The 26,198-nt window shown below is 43.2% G+C and overlaps 1 protein-coding gene across 2 annotated transcripts in view; it reads right to left on the bottom strand.

Moving 5' to 3' along the window:
- The window catches only part of ABCA13 (ATP binding cassette subfamily A member 13), a 492,370-nt gene that overhangs the window by 236,965 nt on the left and 229,207 nt on the right, over nt 1-26,198 (bottom strand). For both annotated transcript variants that reach the window (XM_017956721.3, XM_031665413.1), the window contains 5 exons: nt 25,983-26,163; nt 22,704-22,922; nt 11,402-11,598; nt 4,470-4,627; nt 2,655-2,885 (listed from right to left, as the gene is read on the bottom strand). In XM_017956721.3, the coding sequence (XP_017812210.3) occupies nt 2,655-2,885; nt 4,470-4,627; nt 11,402-11,598; nt 22,704-22,922; nt 25,983-26,163 (986 nt within the window). The remainder of the gene's footprint in view (nt 1-2,654; nt 2,886-4,469; nt 4,628-11,401; nt 11,599-22,703; nt 22,923-25,982; nt 26,164-26,198) is intronic.

Below are 26,198 nucleotides of genomic sequence, written 5' to 3'. Positions count from 1 at the left end.
ACTGACTCATGCCAGCTGACAGCTGTCAACTATTCAAACGATTAGCCTCCAATATAATATTTGGACTTGTTATTCACATTTAAGAAGACAGTGACAACTGCGGTGCCTGACATAGCTGCATTCAAGTACGGTGCTTTAGTTAGCGGCAGCTCTGTAAACCTACATCTGACTCATGCAATCTGGGGAAAAGAGGCTTAGGAAATTCACTCTTGTTCTACATTGGCCCAGGGAAGACTGCTGTCTCCCAAAAATTCCTGGAGGAAAGGTACCTTTTGGGGGTATAGATGCTATTTAATTCTGTGGTAACTCCAAAGCTACGGCAGCAATGTCTCATGCAATCCCACTATAAGTGAGAAAAGCCATTACCATTTTTGACAGATTTGTTCCAGGAATTTAACTATTATTGTTACTCCCTGGGAAACCATGCAAACTGTTCAGATTTTTCCATTTTAAAGATCAAAAGCCTGGTGCCAGGTGCAGTGGCACACACCTATAGTCTCAGCTACTTGGGAGACTAAGGTGGGAGGATCTCTTGAGCCCAGGAGTTCCAGACCAGCCTGAGCAACACAACAAAACCCTGAAAAAAAAATATATATACATATATATATGTTTTATTAAATATGTGTATTATTATAAGTAATATATGTATATGTATGTATATTGTATGTTATATATGTATATTACATGTAATATATGTATTATTTTATTAAATAATAAAATATTATTTATTTCATATTAAAAATATAGCTGGATGAGTCTTTGGAAAGGTCCAGCACATCATTCACTTAGAAAACATTTATTAAGCAACCACGAGTGCCAGCAACTGTCCTGGGCACTGCTGGTACAGAGGTGGGCAGAAAAGATACAAGCACTCACAGGTCTCAGCTTCCATGGGAGAGACAGAGATGCGTGCATAACAAGTTGGGAGAATTGTCATGAAGAAAAGCTTCAGAGTGCAGTGAGGGCGGGTGGGGGGAACACGGAACAGAATTGATGCTGAGGAATCTGGGAATCCGCTGCAGAGGCGCCGTTCATGTCGAGACTTGAAGAATGAAAATAGGAGACAGCCAGACAAGAAAAGATGCAGTGATCGCATCCTTCGGCTTTAGAAAACAGCTCATATTCATCATGTGTGTTTATTAGGCTGCTTTTTGTTTGTCTCTTGCACTCTAACTTGCTCTATTAAAACGCAGTGGGAATTGATGGACTCCAGTCCTGATGATGCATGGAATACAGAACATCAAACACAAAGGCATGGGCTCATTTAGAGAACTTGGCTAACTGTCAGAAACCTTAGGTCTAAGCAGAGCTCACCATTTATGACCTTCGTGATTTGAGGTAAAGAAGTTAGCCTATGTGAGCCTCAGCTAACTCAACCTTAAAACAGGGATAAGAAGTTACAGAGTTTTTGGGGAACCAAATACATTCTACGTATAAAATCATTTTGTAATTTTTTTTTAATGTTTCACAATCTTTTATGATTATTTATTCCAGACAAAACTTGTGATGGGGGCTATCTACTTGGGACCACACTGATTTATCACACAAAAGATTGCCTTTCCTCCTGCATCACTAACCCAAGGAATCAATTCCAAAACACAACTGAATGTTCAGACTTTGACTTTTGCAGATTTTTAAAAATTTTAACTTGCAGCACTTGATTTTTTAAAAATCTGCAACATTTTCTATAAATAATAGTAATGCAAAATTAAGGCTCAAATACTAACCACACAGAGAGCCAACCTCAAGAACCCCAAACAAGGCTTGCCTTACGTTGGGTCACACAACACAGCAACATCCTCCTGGAGGAAATGCCTATTTCTGCCTGTCGTTAAGTGTACTCTATGAAGAACCCACATGGAGTAGTCTCATCCACCTCAGATCCAGGTAGAGAAACGTGGGACCTGGGGGATGGGAGCTCACCAGGCGTCTGCAGTGTTCCGGTGCTAAACCTGCTCACATTACGGATACCCAGCATGGGGCCAGAGGCTCCCAGACAGAAGCAGAAAGAGGAGGGCAACTCTACATGAAGAATTACAACCAGCAATCATCCACTACTGACAACTGTTTAAATACCTCATGATTCTGAATTAAAGACACCAAGCTTCTCAACTATAAGAATGCTAAAAGAGGTGGGCACAGTGGCTCATGCCTGTAATCCCAACACTTTGGGAGGCCGAGGCAGGTGGATCACGAGGTCAGGAGTTCGAGACTATCCTGGCTAACACGGTGAAACCCCGTCTCTACTAAAAATACAAAAAGTTAGCCGGGCGTGGTGGTGGGCACCTATAGTCCCAGCTACTCGGGAGGCTGAGGCAGGAGAATGGCGTGAACCCGGGAGGGGAAGCTTGCAGTGAGCCGAGATTGCACCACTGCACTCCAGCCTGGGCGACAGTGCCAGACTCCGTCTCAAAAAAAAAAAAAAAAGAAAGAAAGAATGCTAAAAGAATGCCATTTCACTTAAAGGACAATTGTCACCTGTCAAGCATATTAAGTTCAGTTATTGGTGTCTACTATGCTACCAATCAGAACCCAGATGTAAATAAAAGTGCACACTTTTCTCCGTCCCCTCCCCTTTACCCACATCTCTTCATTTAATGTGGAATGGCCAAAAAAGCATAAATAAGTAAAGCATGCTTCAGTTTTTTCAGTACCTCTTCTAAGGTGGTGTCTGAGATCCCATAGCCCGTCAGGTGTAGCTGACGCAGGTTCTCATCCAGGGCTTGGAGGAGCCCTTTGAAGCAGGTCTTGTCTGCATCCTTTGGAATGGCGTAGGTCAGCTCACTTCCACTGCTGTCTTTGAGAAATGCTTGTGGAATATAAATCTTTATCAGGGATGTAACACGAGCCATGTCTTCCAGATCATGGGCCTCCAGAACAGAAAGCTGCCCATTAAAAACAGGAAAAATGAAACCAGTAAGGAATGTTAATCCATATATACATAAATTGTTTCATGTAGATCCATAAGCAAATTATTTCAAAACTCCATTTCAAAGCTTAAATGAAATATCACATTTAAGCAATAAGCATCTCCATGACATCTTGTATTTTTTTCTTTCTTTTTAAAAAATATAAATCTGCAGTGATAAACCTGGTGAGGTCACACCCATATGCCTCCCAACATGCCCATCTTAGCTACTGGGCATGCCATGGCCAGCCTCCAGGGGTTCGTATTCATGAAGTGCGCCCCATCCCCTGGGAGGGCCACAAAGAGATCCTGGGCCTAGCATTGAACAGCAGAAAACTGGGTGGAAGGGAGTCTTAAAAGGGAGACAAGAATTCTCAGTCAAAGAAGAAAGGAGCCACCTGGGGATGATGACATTCATGCTGAATTAGAGAGGAAGCAAACAGGAACCTTGACTCAGAGGTGAGGGAAGACTTTTCATGGGCCACCAAGGGTCAAATACAGTCATCAAGAGTGGAGAGGTGACTTCCCACACACCCTGAATCCCGACAGAGTCACTGCCGCCTGCCCCCAGTTGACACAGTTAATGATGACTACCGAGGTGACACAGGTTTGGCCTCCCAGGCCAGACTCCACTTGCTCTATCCCCTCACTACTGTCTTGTATTCTGGCAAAGTTTTAGCCTCCAGGAGGGGAATATCGTTGTCAAAAAAATATTTCTAGGCCAGGCACAGTGGCTCACGCCTGCAATTCCAACACTTTGGGAGCCGAGGTTGGTGGATCACCTGAGGTCAAGAGTTCCAGACCAGCCTGGCCAATATAGTAAAACACCATCTCTACTAAAAATACGAAAATTGGCCGGGCCTGGTGGCATGTGTCTGTAGTCCCAGCTACTCGGGAGACTGGGAGGCAGGAGAACTGCTTGACCCAGGGAGGGGTGGAGGTTGCAGAATACAAGACTCTCCAAAAAGAAAAGAAAAAGAAAGACAGAGGAAGGAGAGAATGAGAGAGAGAGGGAGAGGGGGAGGGAAGAAGGAGGGAGGGAAGGAGGAGTGGAAGGAGGGAGGGAAGGAGGAGGGAAGGAGGTGGAGGGGAAGGAGGGAGGGAGGGAGGAAGGAAGGAAGGAAGGAAGGAAGGAAGGAAGGAAGGAAGGAAGGAAGGAAGGAAGAAGAAAAGAAAGAAAGAAAGAAAGAAAGAAAGAAAGAAAGAAAAGAAAGAAAGAAAGAAAGAAAGAAAGAAAGAAAGAAAGAAAGAAAGAAAGAGAAAGAAGAAAAATATTTCTAGGAATACCTAGGTCATGTACTTCCTGGCTCTGACACTCACAGCAGCTCCTGTTATCCATCAGGTAATTCTGACTCCTCATGTATTTTCTCCTGGCAGTGAGGCATACTTGTTCTAGAGGTTTGGCTCTCTGCAGAGGTCTGGGGGTAATTTATTTTGGCATTGTATTATCAGTGGCATTAGAAGTTCTAATGACATTACTACTATGTAACTGTCGTCACTTGTTTCTCATGCCACAGACAGGAATGGGACTTCAGTGAGATGGAATGGTTGCACTCCTTACCTGTCTCGTGAGTGTCAGGCGGAGCCCCTGGCCATACGCCTCCTTCAGGCAGAAGGGAGGACCGCAGCACCTGAGCCTCCCGTGCTGGAGGATGGCCACACGGTCACTCAGCGCTTCGGCTTCATCCAGGTGGTGGGTTGTGAAGATGATCGTGCGACCTGGGTCCAAGAACAGGGCACATCAGGACCAGGAGGACAAAGGTTCCAGGAGGACCTTCCCTCCTTTCCTCAGGATGGTAGATCCAGGGCACAATTTAAAGATCCTCACCAATTTTCAAACTGAAAAAAATTGAGTGTGTCCTGCAGGAAGGACTTAGTCAAGCCCACTTTGCCAATTCGAGGCCCTGAAACTCTTTCCTCTACAGTAGTTCCCACGGATCTCCCATCCCCACCTCCATGAATGAAAGTGGGTGCTCTGCCAGGCACGGAGGGTGAAACTGTGGGGCAAAACGCAGAGTGGTTGTACACAGTCCCCTGTTCTCTCTGACTTAGAGTCAGATCACTGCATGAACAGAGAGAATAAATTTAAAAAGAAAAAAAAAAAAAAGCTGGGTGGATGTCTCTCTCCTCAGATACTAAAGTCCTCTCTTCCTCAATTTTTTTTCTTTTTTTTGAGAGGGAGTCTCACTTTCTCGCCCAGGCCGGAGTGCAGTGGCACCATCTTGGCTCACTGCAACCTCCACCTCCCAGGTTCAAGCAATTCTCCCACCTCAGCCTCTGGAGTAGCTGGGACTACAGGCGAGCGCCACCACACCTGGCTAATTTTTTTTTTTTTTTTTTTTGGTACTTTTAGTAGACACAGGATTTCATCATGTTGGCCAGGCTGGTCTTGAACTCCTAACCTCTGGTAGTTCACCACCTTGGCCACCCAAAGTGTTGGGATTACAAGTGTGAGCCACTGTGCCTGGCCCTCCTCTTTCTTCTTTGGATGACCAGGGAGATGTACGTAGGGAGAAGGCTGTATTTTATGGAAGTGCAATTGAATAAGAAAATCATAGCACTGGGTTAAGGCAGAATTCAATCATAAAAAAGAGGTCTGAAATGGCCATGGTATACATTGATACCCTTTGGAATCAGGGACAGTGTAACCACATGTATTCATTCTTCCAAGTAGCAGCGTCGGAACATGCAATGCCTCCCTGGAAAAGCTGACAGCAGCCATGACTCACAGAGAGGAGAGTACGTTGTGGGTGATGGGCACAGGGAGCCAGGGTGGAGGGGCACTTGGGTGTTCCTGGCAGGAAAGACATCACTGAGCCCAGTGGACATGGCCTCCTTTGGCAGAAACAAATACTACGTTCAAATGTTTTCTCTAAACATTCTAGCATCTTGTCAAGTTTTACGACTTTTGCTTGGAAAGAAAAAGCCTGAGATTTAGCTTTAGCAGAGCAGAGGCCATAGAAACTAGAAGATATTTTGATGAAGTTGATTCAGTTATATAAAAAGATGTTGCTGCTTTTAGCTTCGACACTCCCCATTGGCTTCCACTGAGCCCCATTCAACCTGTTCCATTTTAATAAATAGAAACACATTGATTGATTCTTGCTCCTAAGGTAAATGTTCAAAGAGAGAAGGCTAAACATGGCTTTAATTCTACTCAAGTAAATGTTTGAGGTGGTGAATACGCTAATTACCCTGATTTAATCATTACACAACGTGTTCATGTGTCAAAACATCACGCCGTAACCCATGATTGGAACGTAGATGGAGCTCGAGGCCATCATGCTTAGCAAACTAATGCAGGAACACAAAACCAAATACCGCATGTTCTCACTTATAAGTGGGAATTAAGTGATGAGAACACATGGAGACAGAGAGGGAACAACACACACTGAGGTCTACCAGATGGTGGAAGGAGAGGGGAAGGAGAGGATCAGGAAAAATAATGAATAGGTACTAGGCTTAATACCAGAGTGATGAAATAATCTGTACAACAAACCCCTGTGAAACAAGTTTACCTATATAACAAACCTGCACATGTACCCCTGAATTTAAAAGTGAAAAAATAAAAACAATAAATAAACATATGCAATTATCATGTGTCAATTAAAAACAAAATACAAGTAGAAAAAACAACAATAATAGAGGAGACAGCTTAAAAGACTAAGACTTTCAGTACATTAAAAAAAAAAAAAAAAAGGATGCATTTACAAAGAAACTATGGAATGTAGACCCAACAGCAACAGAGCTTGAAGGTCCACAATGACCAGTTCTTGCCAATATATGTCCCTGTCCCCAAGTCCAAGGCCAAGTTCCTTGCATGTTAGACCTTTGAGGCTAAGAAAATTTGCATAATCCTTGATCTAGGATTAAAGGCAGTTTAGATACTCTGATTAGAGCTATCATGTAGTTCAGATGATATGTTCCCATACAATGAAGTCTAAAAATAAAAGTCAACTAGAATCTAAATTCCCAAAAGAGAAGCAAAGAGTAGAATGGTTGTTGCCAGGAGCTTGTGGGGTGGGGAACGGGGAGGGAGGAGAAGGAGGGAGATGTTAGTTAAAGGATACAAAGTTTCAACAACACAAGATGAACAAATTCTAGAGATCTATTGTACAGCATGGTGACTACCGTTAGTAATAATGCATTATACATCAGAAAATTGCTGAGATTAGATCTTAAGTGCTCTCAACAACAAAAGGTAAGTATGTGAGATGATGCACATGTAATTTAGCTTGATTTAATCATTCCACAATGTATAGGTACATTTTTCCCTTGGTATCTGTGGGGCATTGATTCTAAGACCCCTGAAGATACCAAAATCCCTAAGTAAAATGGGGTAGTATTTGCACATAACCTAAGTATATCCTCCCATATACTTTAAATCATCTCTAGATTACATATAATACCTATTAATAATATAATGTACTTACCATTAAGTAGTTGTTATATTGGGAGGCCGAGGCGGTGGATCACCCGAGGTCAGGAGTTAGAGACTAGCCTGGCCAACATGGGGAAACCCCGTCTCTACTAACAAATATAAAAATTAGCCAGTTGTGGTGGTACGTGCCTGTAACCCCAGCTACTTGGGAGGCTGAGGCAGGAGAATTGCTTGAACCTGGGAGGCAGAGGTTGCAGTGAGCCAAGATTGTGCCATTGCACTCCAGCCTGGGAGACAGAGCAAGACTCTATCTCAAAAAAAAAAACAAAAACAAAAAAACAAAAAAACAAAACAAAAAAAACCGTTGTTATACTCTATTATTTTTATTTGTTTTTTTGTTTTGTTTTGTTTTGTTTGCTGTATTATTATTTCTTATTGGTTTTCTTTCCCTGAATTTTTTTTTTCTTTTTTTGAGACAGAGTCTCACTCTGTCACCCAGGCTGGAGTGCAGTGGCACAGTCTCAGCTCACTGCAACCTCCACCTCCTGGGTTCAAGTGATTCTCATGCCTCAGCCTTCTGAGTAGCTGGGATTACCGGCATGCACCACCACACCTGGTTAATTTTTTTGTATTCTTAGTAGAGACAGGGTTTTGCCATGTTGGTCAGGTTGGTCTTGAACTCCTGACCTCAGGTGATCCACTTCCCTTGGCCGCCCAAAGTGCTGGTATTACAGACATGAGCCACCATGCTAGGCCTTTCCCTGAATATTTTTGATCTGAGGTTGTTTGAACCCATAGATGCAGAATCCATGTATATAAGGAGTCAACGGTGTATCAAAACATCACTCTGTACACCACAAATACACAATTTTCATTTGTCAATTATACTTTAATGAAGCTGGGAAAATAAATAAAAAATATTTCAAAGAATTTCAATTAGGTTTGCAGGGATTTGACCCTTGATGACTTTTTAGTGGCTGTTAAGGAACTCCAAGACATATCCAAAGCCTTAGAGAGCTATATATAGATATAGACATTTTTTTTTTTGAGATGCAGCCTCGCTCTGTCGCCCAGGCTGGAGTGCAGTGGCACAATCTTGACTCACTGCAACCTTTGCCTCCCGGGTTCAAGTAATTCTTCTGCCTCAGCCTCCCAAGCAGCTGGGACTACAGGTGTGTGTCACCATGCCCAGCTAATTTGTGTATTTTTAGTAGAGGTGGGGTTTCATCATATTGGCCAGGATGGTCTCGAACTCCTGACCTCGGGTGATCCACCGCCTCGGACTCCCAATATAACAACTATTTAAATGGTATGTACATTATATTATTAATAGGTATTATATGTAAGCCTCCCAAAATGCTGGAATTATAGGCATTAGCCACCACGCCCTGCCTCAAAGAGCAATATTACTGTTTTCCCCAAGACACAGCTTGACTGTTTCTCTCTCTGATTCAGATGATATGTTCCTCCAAAAGCTGCACTTCCTACATTCACCCCTTGTCTATTTTAATAATAATAACGATAACCTGTCATTGATTGAGCACCCACATGGCAGATACAGAGCTGTGCACTTTCACATACAACTGTGCACTCTCACATCCTATGAGATGGTACAATTGTCTCTATTTGCAAATGAGAACACTGAAGCTCAGAAGCATTTGATCATTTCTGCAGGGTCACATGGGATTTGTAGAGCAAGTACATACCCCAGGACAGAAATTTAGTTGAGATGTGCCAGTTTTCACTGGTATTTTTTGCTTCCTTATTTATTTTTCCATGGGAGACACAGAAATACTGGTACCAGGGCTGATCAAGAGCCCTCACTGTACATAACTAAGCAAGAAACACACACAACATTCCAGGTAGACTGAGCCCCCAGTGCACTGGTATTCTGACAGAAGAGCTCTTTCTTCTCAGCAGGAAGTGTTTGTTTCTGCACAGCCCTTAGATCTGTCTCACAGAGTTGTATGATTACCTAGAGGTTTGGGCTGCTTCAGAAATGGCTATACATTTTGATTCTTGAAAACACATTTTTCTTCCAATACCGCCTATCTAATCACTTACATGCTATTGATTTTTGCACTTCAATCAGTGCAGGGACGATTTCAAAAAAGTCCTCCAAAGACAAAAAAAAACATTGCTAACTAGTGAAGGGCAGTGAGAAAATATTTGGTTTGTAACAACAGAAACTGAAGAAAACTGTCTGTTTCTGAGACTTTCATTGTATCTATTTTTCTGTCTAAAATAACCTTTGTGCTCATTACAAAAATGTTCTGTCAGCTAAAGCTTTGAGACTCCAGCTCTAATTTTTAAACTAAACAAGAGTAGTGGGCTTGTGGTATTTAATTTGCACCGCAATTCACAGGTGCAGAAACAATGTAATCTATTTGTCTATCTCCCATTGATTTTCTGCATCAGTCCCCAGCCAGGGTAGCGCACAAATTGTTTGATCCAGTTTAAATCGTTTCATCTCAAAATTTAATCAGTCTTTTGAAGTGGTGGTCAGTTTCCCATTTCCGCCCTTTCTGTATCTTTCCCCAAGGGGCACTCAGGTAAATGGAGTCAGGGGTCTTGGTGATCTCGTGGCAATGGAGAAGGGTTCAAATCTTTGGGTACCATGTGGTCAGCGTCCTCTGGTGTCTGGGTGCCAACCAAGACCACATGGCACTGTCCCCCTCCCCACCTTGGCATTTGTAGCTTGGACTCCAAAGGGGTCAGACCAGAGCAGAGTGCTTCCGGGCTGTCTAGGCCTCACAGCAGGTCCTGCTGACTGCAGATGGCTGAATCTCTGCCCTGGCCTCCAGCCAGCTAGCTCCAAGGAGTTCCCTACTTCCCTGGCAGCATCCCTAGCAAGCCCTGTCTTTCAGTGTCAAAGTTCATGGGCGTGAAAAGGTAGGGAATACCAGCCCTCGGTGCCTCACTGGGTCCTGGAGTTCTGCTCAGCCTCGTGAACTCTGATGTGGCTGCGCCATGATTGAGGAGCCAGCATCACAGATGTGGCCTGTACTTCTTTAGTGCAATTGCCCAGGCCAGGCCAAAGCCCAGAGTGGAACAAAAAGTCACATCTGCTTGCTCAATTTTCCCACTTCTATCTCTGTCTTCTCCTTCCATAATTCCACCAAAATTGTGGGACAGAAAGAAACAGATTGTTCTTCTATACTCCCTTTAGTTATTTTTCTCCTTTCTGACTCCAGCCTATGGTTAAGCTTTAAGTGACAGACTGGAGTGTCTTTTCTACTCCAAAGGTAGAATTTGATGGTCCAAGACATCTGGGCTCAGCCCTCTATATGCTAAGAAAAAGGAGAGCTCTTTCTTGTTATTTTTCCTTTATTTCTTCATTTGCAAATCCTAGTTCACCTCCAGGGAAATGGAGACCTTAGGTCAAGTCAGAAGAAAATTTTATACTCAAAAGGCGAAAGAAAAAGCAAAGTAACATTTTATAAGAATCTGTATTAATCCTGCCACTGAGGCTTCTACGCTTGTTTACCAGCACCAAGATGTGTTTCACTGTTGCAATGTTTCTCTCCAAAAGGGAGAATTCTCATCGAAAATATACAGAGCAATGCTTCCGAGCTGTCAGGATTGCAGAAAGAATCAGAAGTTGGAAATTAGTAACTTCCCATCAAATGTCCTAAATTGGAAAGAAACAATAATAGATGAGAGAAATATGGACCAGAGGCTCAACGGCCACCCTCAGTTCAGGAAACTTTCTCTGTAGTTAGTTACACGTAAATCAACTGCCATCTCTCTGAGCCTTCATTTCTTCATCTGAGACAAGGGATGTTTGTCCTATGATCTGGGATGCCTCTTCTAAGAAACTAAGCTCCCAGAAGAAGACAATTTTCCTTGAAATCACGTGCGATAATATATAATGTACATAAATGTCATTGCTGTTATTGAGTTAAAAGGTCAAACACAAAGTAAGCAATTCTAAGCACTATAGAGATGTTATCTAACGAATATATCCCTATAAGTGATTTAAAAACTATGTTTTTCTGAAAAGGATAATGTAGCCTCATTGGGACACAACTAGGTTCTTCCGTACAATAGCGATGCATTTCCTGCAATACAACATTGTGGGAAGAGAAGGCAGAACACGGCCCAGTGCCTACCTTCTCGGTACTTGAGCAGAATGTCCCACAGACTATGCCGGGAGCAAGGGTCCACCCCACTGGTGGGCTCGTCCAGAACCACAGTCCTCGACATGCCCAGGAAAGCAATGCCAATGGACAGCTTCCTCTTCAGGCCTCCAGACAGCGCTCGAGTCTGTTTGTGCTGATGCTGAGTTAAGTCCACATCCTGAAGAGTTCTGAAATTAGAAGAAAGCATCACTCTTCTCCCTGAACACCTTAAACCGTTGCTTCTAATTTCACTCCAGAAATAATGACTAACAGTGACTGAAATCATTATAAACCACAAATATATCACAGAGGCGTGGATGCTACACACATATGTGAGTCTCACCACAGCAGCATGGACTTTCTCCAGGTTCAGATGGAATCACACCAAGGGACTAACCGTGATGCACACCAGCAATCTCTGTCCAGAATTGTGCTTGGAAATACTTGCATTGTCTCCTCTCTGGAGAAGCATGTCTCTCATTTCACTCATACCTCCTGCCAGGGAGGGCCCTGCATCCCTCTACAGGGTATGGAGTATAGTGGAATGGCTGATGCACCAGTGTGGTCAGAAGATGTAAGGCAGGCCCAGCTCTACTGTTCATCAGAGAAGCCCTTCACTCCCTGGCCCACTGTCCACTAAATCTGGATCACTCAACCTTCCTGATTAATGCAGATGTTCCAATGAAATGCCATGTGCAAAGTATAAATTATCATTTGCTATTCATGTAAGAACAAGTCGCCTGTTCTGTTGCAGGGATCTTTTGGTCTAGGGAGTTCCAGATCTCAGACACCCAGTGCAAAGCCTTCCCCATGTGAAACTTTACCCCCCTTCTAGGGATCCACTCTCTTTTCTCATAAATAACTTCCCTCACCACTGTGCACCTGTTAACTCTACAGGAATACTTACTGCCCTCATCACCTACTTATCATCTTACTCATTGTTAGAGACCCAGTTTAAACAATGCCTTCCTGAAACCTTCCCTTGACCGCTCAAACCAAAGTGGAGTCTCTCCCCTGAGCTGCAGGCATGTTTCTACCTTCCTGATAGCCAGCAGCTAAAGTCATTGTGCCATTCTGCAACCAGAGAGAAGGCTAGACAGTCAGAGGAGGATTTGACAGGTTCCAGACAGTTGAGCTTCAAGAATAGTTGGGGCCTGGAACATTCCAGAATCCCAAGCAAAGAATTGGGTGAATCCCATTGTCTGCCTGATGACTAAGTAAGTATTTCATGCAAATACTTCCCATCCTGACCTAGAAAGAGTTCAAGCCCACTTCTTAGGGTTTAGTGTTCACTCTGTGCACTTAATGTTTCATTCAAATCTTATAGTACATTTTCTGCTGGTTAAATCTCAACCTAAATTTATAGTAGTAATTTATGCTCCTGTTTTTCAGGTGTTCCCAATGTGGACAACACCCTATTGAAAAGAGGAAGACAAATGTTTTCATTTCACCAGGTAACTGTCTAGCCCTGCAATCTCCCAACACATTCTCAGCTGCGAGATTCCAATCTAGTAGAGGAAGTCCATCTATTAAGCCAAACTTAGCACATTAACCAGAGATCAGTCAGCAGAGAAGACAAATAGACAAGAAAAAAAGTCAGTAAGATGTCAGATGTTTTCAAATGTGCATGTTCTGGTTACCTTTCTATGTTCAACCTCAAACCCCTCCTTCTTCATTTCTTCCATTGGCACTACTTGGGATGTCTATGGTATCCTCTTGGGTGGCCCCATGCTGCTGCCTCATTGTGCACCCTAACTAAGCTGGAAGCCTACCTCCTCTTCATACACCTGGCATTGAACTTCAGGAATACTTTTGGCCCCCTGCCACTTTGTCCCCACCTGTGCAGTCCTTCACAGAACCTCCACTACACAGGTGTCAAACAAGATGTAAGCAAAAGGAACCAACCATGCTTCTACAATCAAATTTACACAAAGAAGCTGGGGCCTGCTCTCTACTATATCTTATGCAACTGGTTAGCATTAAACTGACCAATCTGCTTCACTCTTTATTTTTACTTCTGTTTTTAGTGGAGGCCTGTTTTTCTGATGCACTTTGAACTTCAATATACAAACACGTTTTATGGACAATTTTGCTCCCCATCGTGTGTGTGTGTGTGTGTGTGTGTGTGTGTTTAAATTCCTGAAACCAAGAGTGGTAGGTGATAATGATAGGGTGGAGGGAGTGAGGATGAGCCTGTTTCATTCGTGTGTGTTTTATAAATTCTTGCAAGATAGCACAAATGGTCTATAACATCATAGGTGCTGGTTGCATATTGGATATAAGGGTAGGGGTATCAAAGAGCAACAAAGCACAGGTCCTTCTGTAGGAAATCAGAGTTGTCTAGAGAAATCATGTGTATATATCCAATTAGGACACAATGAGATAAATGTTACAGGTGAAGTATAAGCAACGTGCTATGGGAAGCTCACAGGAGATGGTGAGTCATTGGTCTTGGAGAGGTCCAACTTAAAGTAGAACTTTCTATCACATCACAATACTGTAGAATCTATAATTCTGAAGAATATCATTCATTCATTTCATAAACGCTTTCCCACAGAGGAAATCCCAGTCACTTTGTTTTATTTTTTAAATGTTAGCTCCAAGCCTGGATAATCATATTTAACATTTATTAGACATGTATCATACAGTAGGTACTATTCTAAGTGCTTTGTGTGTATAAATTATTATAATCCACATAACCTCCAAATGAGGGTCTTCTCATCATTAGTACCACATTATATTTGGAAAACCCAAGAGTGAGATAGTATATGTTGTCAAAAGCTTTCTAAGTGGAAGAGTTGCATTCAACCACTAGCACTCTGAAGCCAGAATACACGCTGGCATCCACTGGGTCCCTGTGACACGCATCATATGCACCTGTTAAGTGTCTCACTCCCCACATGGACTGGAGCTTTCCCAAGAACAAGCCCCTTTGTCTTGTATGTCTGTTTTCCCAGAACCAGGTTTGGAGGCTGAAGATAATTAGCACTCATGGCATTTTAATCAGTGAATTTAATACCCACTAAGGTCAACGGAAGTAAAAGTCCTTGACTTATTTTGCACAGAACGACACATTCCTAGGACTCTAAGCCACTGAGGCATAGATGTCCGCAAAACAATGTCCGAACACCCATCATTGCGGCAGGGAGAGAACCCCATTGCAAAGCCCAGTTATTTCCACTCTGCTGGTTTCTGGGCATTGCTCAGATGCTTACAGCAGACTTAAAAATTAAAGAAGACAGCAATTTGTAAACACTGGCCAGAAGTTTTTAATCTGTTGAATTTTTTTTTAATTTTAAAGTTATTTAGAGGCTAGGGTTTTTCTAGTAGTTATTGATCTTATACATACCAAAAAGAAGCAAATAAGTTTTGCAAAGTTACATTTCCAAATTCCTTCTCAAAAGGACAGGATAATCCTCTAATTGAGAACATTGCTAGGCAGCAGGGAAAGGAGGAAAAGATATTTTCTCCTATTAAGACCCAATCACGCACCAGAGAATGTATTTCAGATGCTGCTCTTTAATCATCCATTCATTTATTCAAGGAATGTTTACTGAACCCCTACAATGCCTGGCACCTGCCACCTGCTAGGGCTAGAGAAATAAATCGAATCTTATCCTTGATTCAAGAAATTCAAGGTCTAGTGGAAAAGATAGGCAAGAAATTATAATAAGAGTAGAAGTAAGTAGGGTAATGATAAAGTCCCAGGTGCTGTAGGGATTCCCTCTGACTCCAGAGAAAGTGGCATATGAAATTAGTCAGATGGGTAGTGAGAGTAAGGGAAGTGGGGATGCTTGAACAGTATGTTCCACAATGAAAAAAGAGGAAAGCACTTGCCAGGACTTGGGGGAGAAAGACTAGCATATGCAAGGAACAAAGAAATTCTGTCCTTGAAGTACAGGGAAAACCATACAACGACCTCAGATAAGACAGGAGAGAGAGGCTTGAGCCAGGACACATACCCATCATAAATCCTGTTCTATAACTGCTATTTCTTTCCTTCACTTGGTCTCCATGTGGGGCAGTTGACTCCTTTTGTCTCACCGTGACCTTCCCCACCTCTGCTAAAGCCCGCAGCCTTGAATCTCAGGTCATCTGAGCATATCATCCACCATTGGGTGGTGGTGTCACTGCTGTTGTCATCTACCCATCCCTGAATCTGCTCTTGTGCACTGTCTCTTTCTTCAGCTCTACTCTTATCATTATTCTTAGAGATTTTATTAGTATTTGATGTAGCATCTCCTCCCTTCACTCCACCAATCCCATTTACTCACAACCAAGTAACATCCTAGACCTTGTAATTGCTAACAAACACAGCTTCTCCAAGCTCTCAATTTCATGCCTCCTCTTCTGACTAGTTAACTTTATAATCACTTCTGTGCATGCACTCTTTACCTTGAAAAACAATGAAGCTAATGGAAGCACTCACAGACTCAGCCCTTGGTCCTTCTATTGGAAGTGAGCCTGCTGTGCTCTCAGGAGAGACAACCCCTTGTCTCTTGTTTAAATCCCTTTCCCTGTCCCATACAGAATAGTGTTCCAGCAAGCCACCTGCTCTGTAGCTCAATCCAATTATTCATTCTCTACTGGGGCATTCTCATCTGTGTATAGATATGCTGCTGTGATTCCCATCTTTGAATTCTTTGAATGGAAGAGGAGCACTTTTTCTCTTGACCTCACTTTTCCTTTTTGACACTATCATATTTCTTTGTTTTTTCTGCAGCAAAACTCCTAAGATGTGCTGCTGCCAATTTCTCTTCTTCCATTCTCTCTTTAATTGACTCTAATAAGACCTTCATTCCCTTCACACTACTAAAATCACCTTCTGGAGGTCACTAGAGCCCTCCACATACTAAATCCAAAGGCCATTTTTTTAAGTCTTCATTTTACTCGACCCTCAACAGTATTTAAGGTCTGATCACACCCTCACCATTAGTGGACTTGGTTCATGTCTTTGTCTTCTGCCTTTGCTACTGGTTTCTCTTTCTTGCCTGCTTGGCTGGTTTCTCCCTATCTCTCCATACACTCCATGTTGGAGTGTTCAGGTATCAATATACTTTGTCCCCTCTTCTACTCGTCCTTCACTTATGCCCTCTGTGATCTCATTACTATCAAACAAATGTGCCTCCAACCTGAGTTGCATGGTGAACTCCAGAACTCTAACTGGTAACGTTAACTACATAACAATATCACACTGACTTAAAGGTCTGACAAATTTCCTCTCTTGACTATGCTTATCTTCTCTAGGCCAAATTAAGGGCAAAACAGTAATGATCTGAATCTTGACACGTTTCCTCTAAAGATTCTAGCAGGGATGCTACCTCCCTTGAACTCGCATTTTAATGAAGCTACACATTAAGGAAACCAAGTGGTGATACAGGAGACTAATAGGGAGCATGTTGGATCTAAATCAGATGTTTGCAGTTTTCTCTTTCTCTAATTGAAGACTACTGTCCTAAAACATGATCTTATTCTGATTTCTTTTGTGCAAATTGGCTTTGTTGCTAGGTAACACGCTGTGCGCTGATAATCATTAAGGTTGCCTGGCACCCAAGTAAGATGAAGCAAATGTAGCATTGTTAGGTGTTTGATTTAAGCTCCCAATCTCAATCACAACAGAGTTTACTGTGGTCTAGGGTAGATGCATCTTTTGAAATTACAATAGGTGACCTATGACTTGTTTTAAAACATCAGGTTGGATACAGACAATTTGCTATCTCGTAATATACAGTCTATAAGATACCTAGCTATTTCTCATTAAGTACCCACTCAAATTCAAGACAGGTTTGAATAGTACAAACCAAATATTTTCCCTGTACTTCCAAGTGTCCACTGTCATTAACATTATTACTATTTCCAGCCATTCTCTGAAGACAGCATGAGATGTGAACCAGCCACCTTCCAGTAGAGAATGCCCTCCAGTAGAGATTATGACAATAATGTGAATGTTGAGCAGGGGACAAAAGAAAAAAAGATGATTTAAATAAAATGTGTAGTATCATCCATCACTTTAACAATGGACTTCTGTCCCTCAAGGACTTTTTCCATCAATTCAGGCTTAATTTGCACATAGCCCTCACAGTGTCAGCATCCATCTAGAAGGAGATTTGGCTTTTTCTACACATGCAATTATAGTATACATGGTATCTAAACACAGCCACAAATTTCAACTTGAGATCATCTGCAGAAATACTGATCCCATCCAAGTATGGGAAAATAAAACTGTGTAATGCAGTGGTACATTTCTAGAGAACCAGTTTGTCACTTTCCAATGCTGCTCTCCACTAAAAGATTTTCAGGGGTAACATGAGCGTGATTTTCCCCAAAGCCCTCCTTTAAGACCCTAACCCCTAGGTAATATGTGCCTCTGCCATATTCTGGGTTTGTGATCTTGTTTTGTTTCATATCTCCAACAGAATGTCCATAATACTGCCTCACTTGGCCCCTCTAGGATCCAGTGTGTGCAATCTGACCTTACTCAGGTGAGATTCCTTTAAGAGAAATGCTCCAGAGGCAGGTTCCACAATGCACCAGGGACCCTTCATCCACACGTTCCCCACTGTGGGTTGCTAGTGACCCACCTGCCCTGCCTGCCAGGTTCTGAGAGTGCATTTTAAAGCTAATGCATTCACTAGCCCCGGGGAGAGCACCTGTTAACCAATCACCTTCACTTCTCAGACTCCTGGAATCCCCAATGGGTGTCCATACTCCCATTAGGGCATCAACACTAGAAATGTGCTAGAGAATCTGTCCTCTCTCCGCCCGGTCGGTCTTGTCTTCCCAGAGGCCATGCCCACATGCTACAGCATAGTGGCCAGCTTGAAGGAAAGGCAGCAGAAGGCACTCTGCACCTGAGAGTCCTGGGTCAGATCCTGGCTTCCCTCTACGAGCTGCCGGGCACCATCTCCCGGAGCCTCTGCCCTTCCTGTATCCCAGGGAAAAGACACTTGAATGAGACCACTCATGTAAGTTCCTGGCACATATCCACCATAGTGGCTGGCACAAGAAAAGGTATTAAACAAATGAAAGTCCTCATTTATAAAACATAGGTAGCCATTGCAGAGGTGAGACTGGAAGCAGAAGGCCCCTCTGGCCATCTGAGAGAGCCCACAGGGTGCTTCTTTCCTGCCCTGGCCCACGTGGCCCGCACAACATCCCAAGGACGCGGTGAGAAGGGATCTGGTCCTTGAAGGATCTCAGGATTTGGGCACAGCAAGGAAACTGAGGTAGCAGTGGAGAGGAGGGTAATAAATAAGAAAAACCAGCATGGGCAGGAGCACAGGCTGGCAGTGCCCTGGTGGGAGCCTAGCACCACAGCTGGCCTCAGCATCAGACACCTCCAGGCTCTGTAACTCACATCTCTAAGACAAACTCATCACTTTCCTCTCATCCACCTCTCAAATAGGCTCTCTCTATACACACAGCTAACACTTGAACAATGCAGGGACTCGGAGCACCACACTGCACACAGTCAAAAATCTGTGTATAACTTCCAGCTCCCCCAAAGCTTACCTATTAATATTCTACTGTTGACTGGAGGCCTCACCAATAATGTAAACAGTCAGTTGACACCTCTTTTGTATGTTATATGCATTACAAACTGTATGCTTACAATGAGGCAAGCTAGAGAAAAAATTGTTATTTAAAAAGGCATAAAGAAGAGAAACTATATTTGCTATTGTCTAACTGGAAGTGGATCATCACAAAGGTCTTTATCCTTGTCATCTTCACGTTGAGTAGGCTGAGGAGGAGGAGGAGGAAGGGGAGAGCTGGTCTTGCTATCTCAAAGGTGGGTGAGGCAGGTCAGGCAGAGGAGATGGAAAGGTAGCAGACGAGGTAGACACACTGAGTGTTACTTGTATTGAAAACATTTGAATATAAGTAAGATCTGCAGGGTTCAAACCTGTGTTGTTCAAGAGTCAACTGTATGTTAAAAAACACTGTGCTTGCCTGAGCCAGACATCTGGGGATTCCCATGGACACCCCCTCCTCTCTTATTCCCCATTGGGTTTGCATCTCCCTTTCCTCCTCACCCTCCTGGACCTCTCCTTGCCTCATCTTTTCTTAGTGCAGGAGCCCCCAGCTCTCCCCGCGACTTGGGCTCACTCCAGCCCACCTCATTCTCCACCTGCAACTGGAGAGAGCGTGTTACCCACCATTGGGTGGCCACCGTAACCGGGTGCTCAGCACTCTCCAGAGGCCTCATGCCCATGGACAGCCTACAGAACAAAACCTAAAATCTTGCAAGGCTTAGGAAGCTTCTGTAATGTTGTCCAGCTTCTCCAGCCTGTCCTGTGCCTGCAAGAAGGAGGCGTGTGGACCCTCTAAGCTGCACATGCTGTAACATATTGCAGCCCACCCACTGCAGTCAACCCCAGGTCATCCTTACTCATCCTGTAGCCTGCTACTCAATCATTACCTCTGCTATGACCCCTCAGCATACAAGCAGGGGCAGCTGACTCCCTGCACCCACTTCACACACACCCCAGTAGAGCTTATTCAGCTTCACTGTTTGCACCTGAGGTTTCTTTCTGAACTCAAGGGGGTTGAGGGATAAAAGAAAACAAATATGGTGCAGTATATACTGCTCAAGTGATGAGTGCACCAAAATCTCACAAATCACCACTAAAAAACTTACTCATGTAACCAAATACCACCTGTACCCCAATAACTTATGGAAAATATACAAAAATAACAATTGAAAAAAATATCCAGTTATTCAACTCAAAGAATGCTTAATATACTACAGTGAACCAAACAGACTACGTCCCTGTAGTCAAGGGGTTTGCTATCTGGTGGAATGCAAGAGAAGACAAATACACAGAGGCTGTCATGAAATGATAAATGTCTTAAATAAGAGCCAGAGAAATAGAAGGGACTCAGGAGGGTGAGCGGGAAGGTGTTCTGAACAGAATGCTCAGGAAGTCTGCTCTAAGATGGTGTCTGAGAAGAGCCAGGATGGCAGTGAGGCAGGGTGCACGCCGAGCCCATCACAGCACAAATGCAGCGAAGGGCCTGTTCCGTGTGTTCAGGGAACCACCATAAGACCAGTGCAGCTGGCACCACACAATGAAGGATCAGGTAAACCAAGATAGACTGACAGGACCTTATAAATTTACAGTCCAAAGGAGGAGGGTTTTGAGGTGGAAGGGGGCACTCATAATAAATCTGAGACAATAGACACGAGAATGTAAATTACACAATTGTGGGCCTCCATATCTTTAGATTATACCCCGAGTGATGTGAGTCCTTGAAGGGCAGTGGGCAGAGAAGGGCCAGGACCTGGGTACATTTCTAAGGAGCACTCCATGTGGAGTGGTGAAAGCAGGGGACATCAGGACACTAGACAATGGTCTGGGGAGAACAGCTGGGGGTTGGGTTTGGGGGCAAGACAAGCTTTGCAAAAGTGAGCCAAAGGGGCTGGAGGAAACGGGAGAAGAAGCCGACAGCAGGCAGGAAGGCCAGCTGCAGCCCTGGCATCTCTGCAGAGACGTGATGCAGGGTGATCTGCAACAGCAGGGATGGAGAAGCAAGCAATGGCAGATGAAGAGGCCGAGCAAAAGGAAGGGTGGAATGGAGCATTCTCATTACAAATGTTTTGCTTGGTCTCTGGTCATATCGCCAAAGGCACATGGAATGTGTGACAACTTTAAAACTCATTCCTCTTTTTCTCAGTGTTCCAGGACTAGAAACATCAAGGTAGAGCTCCACCATCCTGAAGCACGTAGTGGAAAAAGTGGTAAGGAAATAAGGTTACACCATACAAACTACCGACCAAACCCTGTGAGCTTTCACCTTAATTAAATGCAGATTGTAAATACTTATTTATAAATGTAAAGCTTGCAAAAATATTGTAAAATAACAATAATCTGTAAGAATTCATTACATTCACATTTTCTTCTTAGGAATGTGCAGTCTGTTACCAGTTATGCTTACACACTTGCCTCCAAGGGCCCCTTCCCCACACGCTCATGCCATGATTGAATTTCTGCTTTGCAAAGTCCATCCACTGGAATTGCTAAGAACGCGGCACTAGCCCCAGGAGGCCAGAGCCATACATCTTCCTGATGGGGCAGAGCCCAGCGCAGGACAGATGGCCTGCACACTTAACTACCACTGTTTGCTGAATCGATGACCCCAGCACTGGATTAACGTTCCCACCTCCAGCTACTCTCTTTGACTTTCATTGCTCCACTTCCCCCTCCAATCCATACTGTAATCCATGGACATCACCCTCAAACACCACTTTGTTCTCTAATCAGGAACCTACTGTCTCTCCCTTTTACCTCTGGTCTAAACTTCTATCAGTGTCCAATGAGACAGAACACAATGCCTTGCTTTTGCTTTGCTTCCCATCCTGGATACCCTACTTCCTTTCCACCTATCCCCATGTATTTCCACCTCTCCCCACATATTCTCAACTCTAAATCTTCCTTGTGCTATTCCACAGTCATATAGGGTTCAGCTCTCCATGCGGACCCACCAATATCCTACCCATTCTTCGTGGCCCTACCAGTACTTCTCTGCTCCCTGCCTTGTGCAACCACTTAGTCAGCATGACCTGATTCTTCTAAATTTGAATAGTCTTCAAATACAGGCCTTCCTGGCCCATGCACCACAGTGGCATGACCATAAACCAGGCTGTCACCACCTCTTGCCTACATTGGCCACTCTGTATTCAGTCTCTCCCATGGTACCTGCTATGATCTGGCAGGAGTGAGCTTCCAGATCTCAGGCTAATCACAATCCCCCACTCATGAACACCTACTTGCTCAATGAAGTTCAAACTCCTTAGCATGACTAACAAGGCTCTTTTTTTCTTAATCTTTGTGTGTGTGTGTGTGTTTGTGTGTGTGTGTGTGTGTGTGTGTGTGTGACAGGAGGGAAGGAAGGAGTTGAGGAAGACCTAGGGATCAAAGAGAGAGAAGGCAGACTAATCAGTTTCTTGACAACCAGTTCTCCTGTTGCCTTTTAATTCTTTTCATTTCAGGACACCCCTAGGGACCTTTTGCTCTAGATACACAAAGTTTCCATCAACAGCCTCTGTGCTTACATGTGCTCATCTCTTCCCCACATCGAAGACAAATCAAATCAAATTCAATGCCTTCCCACAGAAGCCTTTTCTGACATTCTCAGTGTTGGTGGTTGTGTCATAATTCCATAGTTAACAACCATTTGCTAATTATTTCCTCTTATAAATGTAGACACAGATGATTTTTTAAGTGTCTCTAGTGTCTTCACTTCCTTACACAATGGGCAGAGGCAGGAGGAACAGAGAAAACTGTTTACTAACTGATTGACTTGCTGATGCAGCTCCTTCTTGGTCAACTGTGGAGACTTTATGGAAGCAAAGAGCAGCAGATGTTCCCGGACGGTGAGGTTGTCCAACAGGATGTCCTGCTGCAGACACACACCCAGCTCCATTCTGACCCTCGACAGGTCTGTCTGTAGGTTTTTGCCATTGATGATGATGTTTCCGGAAGTGGGAGGGTAGAGCCCCGTCAACATGGATCTACCAGAGAAAATAAGACAGCATGGAGAATATGCATTGCTGATACTGTGAGCGTCAGCAATCCAGTCAGCTCCAGGATGGCGCATACATCCTGCCAAGAGCACTCACCCTCTGCTGTCCTGGTTTTTACACAATCAGTTAAAAGTCGTGAGGAGCTTGAGGGCACGTTGTCTGGTTAATCTTGAAAATATGAGTTTAACATAATGTTTATGCTACCATATGAAATACAAATGCTCCTTGACTTCTGATTGGGTGATGTCCCAATAAATCCATCAAAAGTTGAAAATATTGTAAGTCAAAATGTATTTACATGTAATCTACCTAACATCACAGCTTAGTCTGTCTAGCCTACCTTAAATGTGCCCAAAACATTTACATTAGCCTACAGCTGGGCAAAATCAACTATCACAAAGCATATTTTATAATAAGGTGTTGAATATCCCTTGAAATTTATTGAATATTGTACTGAAAGTAAAAAGCAGAATGGCTGTATAAGTCCTCAGACTATAGTTTCTACCTAATATGTATTACTTTCACACCATCATGACATCAAAATATCATTAAGTTGAACCATTGTAAGTCTGAACTGAGATCATAGAGCATTATAGTTGTATGGGACTTTAAGATGATAACATTTAACTTTTTACAGATGAGGAAACATGCTAAAGAAATGACATATATACCTAAATTCTCATCATTAAATATAAGCAAAACAGGGATGCAAAGCTAGGCCCCAACCCTGGTGCCAGTCTTCCTTCCGCTGCTTCCGGGATAGTCTGTGTGTGTTAAAACCACAAGAACTCAAGCAGCCGGCCACCACAAGCTCACACAACCAACTTTACCAACAGAAGCCTCAGAATTGCCTAGTTCTGCTTCCTTGCTTCAGGAAGTTTATTATTTAAGTTTTAAATTGGTTCCTTATTTCTGAAAAGTTAAACATGCCCCTACCACAGGACCTAGCAAATCCGCTCCTTAGTATTCACACATGAGAAATTAAATGTGTGCTGACACAAAGCTGTATGCACAAATGTTCACAGCAGCTGTGTTCACAATCACTGAAAAGAGAAACAACCTCAATTGCAACCCATAGATGAAAACATAAAGAAACTGAATTGCCTCCATATAGTGGATACCACTCAGTTGTCCCAAGGAGCAGGCTGCTGGCCCACCACCACCATGCCTGGGTCCCCAAAACAGTCCGCTGAGTACAAGAAGCCAGACATGATCCCATTTACAAGAAATTCTAGAATAAGTAACCTAGCTTTTAGTGACAAAGAGCAGATCAGTGGTCACATGAAGGCCGGGGTCAAAGGAGAGCACAGGAAACCTTGGAGCAGCATAGAAAGGTTCTGCATTTGTGGTGCTTATTCCAGCACTAACCAAAGCTGTATGCACAAATGTTCACAGCAGCTGTGTTCACAATCACTGAAAAGAGAAACAACCTCAATTGCAACCCATAGATGAAAACATAAAGAAACTGAATTGCCTCCATATAGTGGATACCACTCAGTTGTCCCAAGGAGCAGGCTGCTGGCCCACCACCACCATGCCTGGGTCCCCAAAACAGTCCGCTGAGTACAAGAAGCCAGACATGATCCCATTTACAAGAAATTCTAGAATAAGTAACCTAGCTTTTAGTGACAAAGAGCAGATCAGTGGTCACATGAAGGCCGGGGTCAAAGGAGAGCACAGGAAACCTTGGAGCAGCATAGAAAGGTTCTGCATTTGTGGTGCTTATTCCAGCACTAACCAAATGTGTCAAAGCTCATCAAACTGTACACATCAGCAGATACTGTTTACTGCACAAAAATTAAACCTCAATGAACTTAAAACTCTTTGCTACATTATTTTCAAACCTATCTGGGGGAGACTATAAAATAGTTTATACACATTCCCTAGAAGTCTCAAAGATGGTTGTTTTAAATAGTGAAGATCCAGTCTTTGACTGATCAGCCTTTCATCTAAGAATTGCCGGGTGGAGGCAGCCACTTAGGATGACTCAAAACGTACTACAAATGTACACTAAAAGCAACACAGTCATTGAACCTTAAATCATCGAGAAGCTCCAAATGTAATTCTCATCATTCTGCTAAACAAGCAGCTCAGGTTTTCCTTGTAAGAAATGTGTCTTAGTAAAAGCAGGGTGAGAGGAGCTGTCTGGCTGAGTCATAATTGGTGTAACTTGTGGTTTCCCAATTTTCAAACACTAAAAAAACACTCAGACTCATTTCCAAGTCCATTTCTGTATCCCAGGAACAAATAAAAACTGTCCATTTTCTTTCTTTCGATTTTTTCAATATGAGATTTCTGAAGTTTCATGTGTTATTGTTCTACCTTTCTTATTAAGTTTGAGGCAAAGCCCTTCTCATTGTTTTAACTAATCACATGCTACATATTTAGTGAGAAAAAGAACAAAAGAGAAAGTGATTTGTTCAAAAGAGATATTTCATAATTTTAGCAGTTGAACCTTAAACCTTCACTTCCACAGCCAGCCCAAGGCTGTGAGTGTTTGAATTCCTTGTTTCTCTGGGAGGACATGATTTGATTCTTTAATCAAATCTAAAGCCATTGGATCCTAAACCAAACATCCACCTTTAACGAGAAAAGAACCACACAAAAACCAGAATATGGAAAAGAAAAATAATCAGGTGTTTAAAAAAATTGCAAATACCACTGTGATATTCCTCTTCCTACAGATATGCAAGCAAGATGATACTTAATGGGACAAATGCTGAAAGTGCCAAAGGACTTGCAAAGACTAAAGTACAACATGGTAAATTATTTGTAGAAAATACAAGAATTAAGGCTTTTAAAAAGCTCTCCACCTTACCCCTTTGACAGGGCCCGAGGCCTACAGTGCACCTGTGTGGTTGAGGACACAGGGCCTCTCTCACACGGGCACTCATGAGGGGCTCTGCCTTTCACCTGTGTCTCTAAACTCTGTACTGAGACTCAAAATTCTTAAAAAAGGAAAAAAAAATCAAATCTTCTGTCTCACAGGAAAACTGAAATTTTAAGAATCAAATGCCCAATGTTTGATAAGGGTAAAATGGGACCCACATGATAGTGGTTTTCCCGGCACCATTTGTCCCCAGCAGGGCGGTGATTTGGTCCCTGTAGAAGGTGAGGCTGAGGTCTTGGACTGCAGCCTTGTGGCCCTCATATTCCTTGGTCACAGACACCAAGGTGACTCCCGGGGGACCTCCTTCAAGCTCTCCTTCCCTGTTTTGCTGTGATGACCCTGTGAGAGAGATGAAAATTCATTGTGAAAAGACT

The sequence above is a fragment of the Papio anubis genome, chromosome 4 (genome assembly GCF_008728515.1).
Source record: "Papio anubis isolate 15944 chromosome 4, Panubis1.0, whole genome shotgun sequence".
NCBI classification, from domain to species: domain Eukaryota; kingdom Metazoa; phylum Chordata; class Mammalia; order Primates; family Cercopithecidae; genus Papio; species Papio anubis.
The sequence above is the reverse complement of the archived record's forward strand: the minus strand, read 5'-3'. Positions and strand labels throughout refer to the sequence as shown.